Source organism: Mercurialis annua, linkage group LG3 (genome assembly GCF_937616625.2).
Source record: "Mercurialis annua linkage group LG3, ddMerAnnu1.2, whole genome shotgun sequence".
NCBI classification, from domain to species: domain Eukaryota; kingdom Viridiplantae; phylum Streptophyta; class Magnoliopsida; order Malpighiales; family Euphorbiaceae; genus Mercurialis; species Mercurialis annua.
The window spans coordinates 1,896,901-1,901,412 of record NC_065572.1 but is presented as its reverse complement, the minus strand read 5'-3'; the positions used below and the strand labels follow the sequence as shown (position 1 = coordinate 1,901,412).

The following is a 4,512-nucleotide window of genomic DNA, read 5'->3' as shown; positions in this document are numbered from 1 at the left end:
CTATCATTATGTGTTAAATTCCTAATCTTAAAAGAATATGACGAGTTTCATTAATATTAAATAATCATATTATAATATTTGTGTTAAAGTTTTGATATTTTTGATATTTATTTATTAGTTATTGATGGAGTCTGCCTTCTGAACCGGTGAGTGAACCTGCAAAACAGGGTAGAAGCTAACCGGACGGTGGTTGTCCGATTAACTCTCCGATGCTAAAGTCAGTTTAGAGCTTTGAGCAGCGTTTTGAGTATATGAATGTAATTGTGATTCTAGGCATACCTCGTGCTCCTTTTATAGTAGTCGAATATACCTAGTGGAGTTGTATTAGGCAGGTGAATCCTACTTTGTAGGGATTCGGCCGTATCGTAGGGATTCTCCTGATTTGTCGGGATCTACCTTAATCTGATAAGAACCCTATTTAGGAACGTCTTCCTAAATAGTCTTATCTTCCTAAAGTAGAGCTTATCCTTCCATATGTAGTGTTTGTGTCCAAATAGGACAATATTTCCATACTTAGTCGTTTACCCGAATCCCGGACCTGACGCGCTCTCGGCGGATCATGTGGGATTCGGTCTTTATTAGTGTGTTACCGAATCTTAGAGATTCGGCATCTCCTTCATATCTTTCGGTCTTCAGGGGGAGTCCGGTGTCGCCTGAGAGTGGATCTCCTGCAACTCGGCTCCATTATACTTTCAGTAGGATTCGGTATCCATCAGTTATTTACTATGAAAAATAATATAAATTTGCTTCAATCATATTAACATTTTGTAATAATAACAATATCAAAAATTAAATTTATTGCTTAATTCTAACTTTTTAACATTTTCAATAAAATAAATTAAAATTTTATAGAATAATTAAGCAAAAATAAATAAAAAAACACATGTCTAATAAAATTTAAATAATAATATATTATTAAAAAATATACAATTATAATATTAAATAACAGATCATATAAATATCGTTAACGTGCGTAGCACGTGGCCAAAAAAACTAGTAACAAATATAAAAGCGTATTCGCGGGGGGAACACTTTCATTCACGGACAAAATTACCCTCTACATATTTTATCCAAGTTGATATTTCTAATTGTGACATATAAGAATATTTGTGTTTAACAAATAAAAAGATGACATTCCTAATCCATAAAGGAAACATATTAAAAATAATTATCGCAATAACTACCATTATGTATTAAATTCCTAACCTAAAAGGAATTGTGCAACAACTATTATTATGTGTTAAATTCTTAATCCTAAAAGAATATGGCGAGTTTCATTAATATTAAATAATCATATTATAATATTTGTGTTAAAACTTTGATATTTTTATATATTTATTAGTTATTTACTATGAAAAATAATATAAATTTGCTTTAATCATATTATCATTTTTTAATAACAACAATATCAAAAATTAAATCTATTGTTTAATTCTAACTTAACATTTCCAATAAAAAAAATTAAAATTTTATAAAATAATTAAACAAAAATAAATAAAAAAACACAAGTCTAATAAAATTTAAATAATAATATATATTAAAAAATATATAATTATAATAATAAATAACGGGTCATATAGATATTATTAACGTGTGTAGCACGTGGCCAAAAAAACTAGTCTTTATAAAATATATATTTATATTAAAATGCTATCAATTTGGGAAGTGAGGTGGGGTATTAATTAGTACAAAATCTTTCTTTTCTAGTATTGTCTCAAACGTGCATGCCTTTTACTTCTATGCAAATGCAATAATTAATTTCATTCTCTGACTTAATCAACAACAATATCTCATGTTTCCTCACAACAATTGAGGAATAATGGGATGCCACTCAAAATAAACAGAATTTTTTTAAAGAAATTACTCTGCCGGCAGCCACCGGTAATGCAGATCGTGCATAACAATTTAAAGACTTCCAAAGTATGGCACTCCAGTCGCCGGCAGCCACCCATCTCCCTGTATAAATTCCCATACAGTGTAGTTAACCGCACCGGCAGCAGTAATACTCCGATCATAACCAGGCCAGTCAACTCTCATACTAACATCCGACCCCGGCCCATAATTATCAAACTCAGCATAATAAAGCGTAGCAAGAGCAAAATCACCAGACCATGGAGCCCAACCAGTAGGATCAATTAAGCCATCAATAAAAGATTGCATAACAACCGTTCTTGAATACTCCTTCCATGGCCGTCCTAAGTAAGTTTTTATATTGCTTGACGCCAAATCTTGAGCTGCAATTATAGTGCAATTCTGAATCGAAGTGCCCGTGTTTTGGTTCGGGTCGATTCGGCCTTGTGCTGTGATGGTATTGAACTGATTACTCATTGGTAATCTTGAAATAATTATGCAGTTCTGTAGAACAACTGCTGCGTTGCCGAATATGAAATCTATGGTGCCGTAAATTTCGCAGTCTCGGTAGAATTGGCGTAGAGAATGAGTGTATAGAGTGTCTTGATAGCCTTCGAAGCTGCATTTGTAGAATGCTGATAGATCAGCGCCGTTTCTGAGTGCTACTGCTTGGTGTTTTTCTGGTCCTGATGTGTTCTGAATTGTTATGTTCACTGCTACAAAACCTTGCCCTACCGCAACTGCATGTATACATAGAAAAGCAATTATGAATTTCTCCAAAAACAAAATTATACTGTAACTTTTTTATGTAGCGGTTACCAAATTATAAAACAGTTACTAAAATATAGCTATACGTAGATGAGACAAAGATGTACAACCATGCAACAAGCCGGTAATTCTAAACTTATCTAGGATATAAAACTGTGAGGTTAATTAATGTTCAGATTAGACATAGGAGATATGATAAAAGTTAATTAGACTTACCAAATGTGGCAGAATTAAATGTGGTCCAACCGTCGACAAAATTCTTATTGCCAGTTATTATAGTTTGGTTAATACCATCTCCAATCATCATCAAAAATTTCTTTTTCTTATCAATCACAACATACTCATTATAAACCCCAGCAACCACATAAATTACATAATATCCGTCGCTAATAACCGTATTATTAGGCGCAGCAGCCACCGCGTCGCTAATAGTATTAAAATCTCCACCACCGTACGGATTCACCACCACCGTAGTTCTCACAAAGACACCATTTGTAAATTCTTGAAGTAATTTTCTCCCAAAAGGCAAACTTCTCACTAAACCCTCTGTTGGAAGTTTACCTTGCAGTAATTTAGGAATCCAACCCTGGTTAAAAAGAGCTAAAGAAGTACTGAAATAATTTTTTCCATCAAGAAGATGACCTAACAGACCATTCAAGACATTTTCCGGAGCTGTTGATGTTGATTTAAGCCCTTCAAGACATGTTTCTTGATTAGTCAAAGTAGCACTGAGAAATGTTAATAGATCAGTAGATAACTTGAGTTGCAAGTTATTATCATTACTCGAGTTTATAGTGTCGAGTGCGTATGACAATGAGTCGATGTTGAGTTGAGCTAAGAATTGGCAATCTTCGAGAGCGTAAACGGCGGATTGATAAGAAGAAGAAGGAATTAGGGTTAAGGAGCTCTGAACAAGTGAAAGAAAGTTGATTGAATTTGTTAGAGATAAAGAAATGGAAATTTTGGCGTAGTCATGAATGGTGCCGGGTTTGTTATATGGTAAAAAGGATTTGCAGAAGAGTGGATTTGGAGTTGAAGTGCATAGGGTTTCTGGTGTGTTGAAGATTGGCGGCAGTAAGTTTGCCATGGAAGAAGAAGAAGAAGAGAAGTAGAGGATGAAGATGATGGTTAAGATGGATAAATTTGAAGCCATTGTTTTGGAAAATAATTAGATGATGGGAATTAGGGTTTGCATAGATATATAAAGATGTATAAAACCGCGTTAGAGATTGATGTTAGTGTATTGATAAAAATATGTATACCTTCACTAGAAAATGTGATCTTGATGAAGGAGACTATGTGTTATTATTATATTAAAAATTTCATTTGATGTGCAAAACTAGTATGAGTGCAAAATGTATATCTACCTACCTAAACTCAACTCGGTCGTTTTCATGATTCAACACTTACAAATCTTCCTGCTGCAGATATCCTTGACAGCTTAATATAAATTGAGACACAATTGCACCAAAACCCGAAACTTTGGGATAAAATTATTAAAAAAAAAAAGAAAAGTTTAGCTGTAAATGAAAATAAACACAAAGATATGAATTTAAATGATCATTAGATTTTTTTAAATGAAAATGTTAACATAATTATAAAGTGGAAAAATAATTTTATAAATTATACACAACTTCACGTTAGCCTGATAGTATTACTAAAGACGGGCAATTTGAAACCGAAATGCCGAGAAGCAAAAGAGGGAGGTTTCCAGCCTTGCGGCATCTAAAGGATCAGACGTCCCCCTTATGGCTGGGCCAGCTTAGAAGAAATCTACTTGTCACCTGCCTCACTCGTTTCTATGACGAAATTGACAAAAATATTTTTAATAGTATGGTCCGTCAATTTTATAAATTTTAAAAATTATATCTAAGCTGTAAATTAAAAAAAAAT

At 33.1% G+C, this 4,512-nt stretch overlaps 1 protein-coding gene across 1 annotated transcript; it reads right to left on the bottom strand.

Annotated features, from left to right (window-relative positions):
* Positions 1-1,682: 1,682 nt before the first annotated feature.
* Positions 1,683-3,815, bottom strand: LOC126674501 (probable pectinesterase/pectinesterase inhibitor 20). Its single transcript, XM_050368951.2, has 2 exons — positions 2,836-3,815; positions 1,683-2,591 (listed from the first exon to the last, which is right to left on the bottom strand). The coding sequence occupies exons 1-2, from the start codon at positions 3,770-3,772 to the stop codon at positions 1,906-1,908; spliced, it is 1,623 nt and encodes a 540-aa protein (XP_050224908.1). The 5' UTR covers positions 3,773-3,815; the 3' UTR covers positions 1,683-1,905.
* Positions 3,816-4,512: the final 697 nt, after the last annotated feature.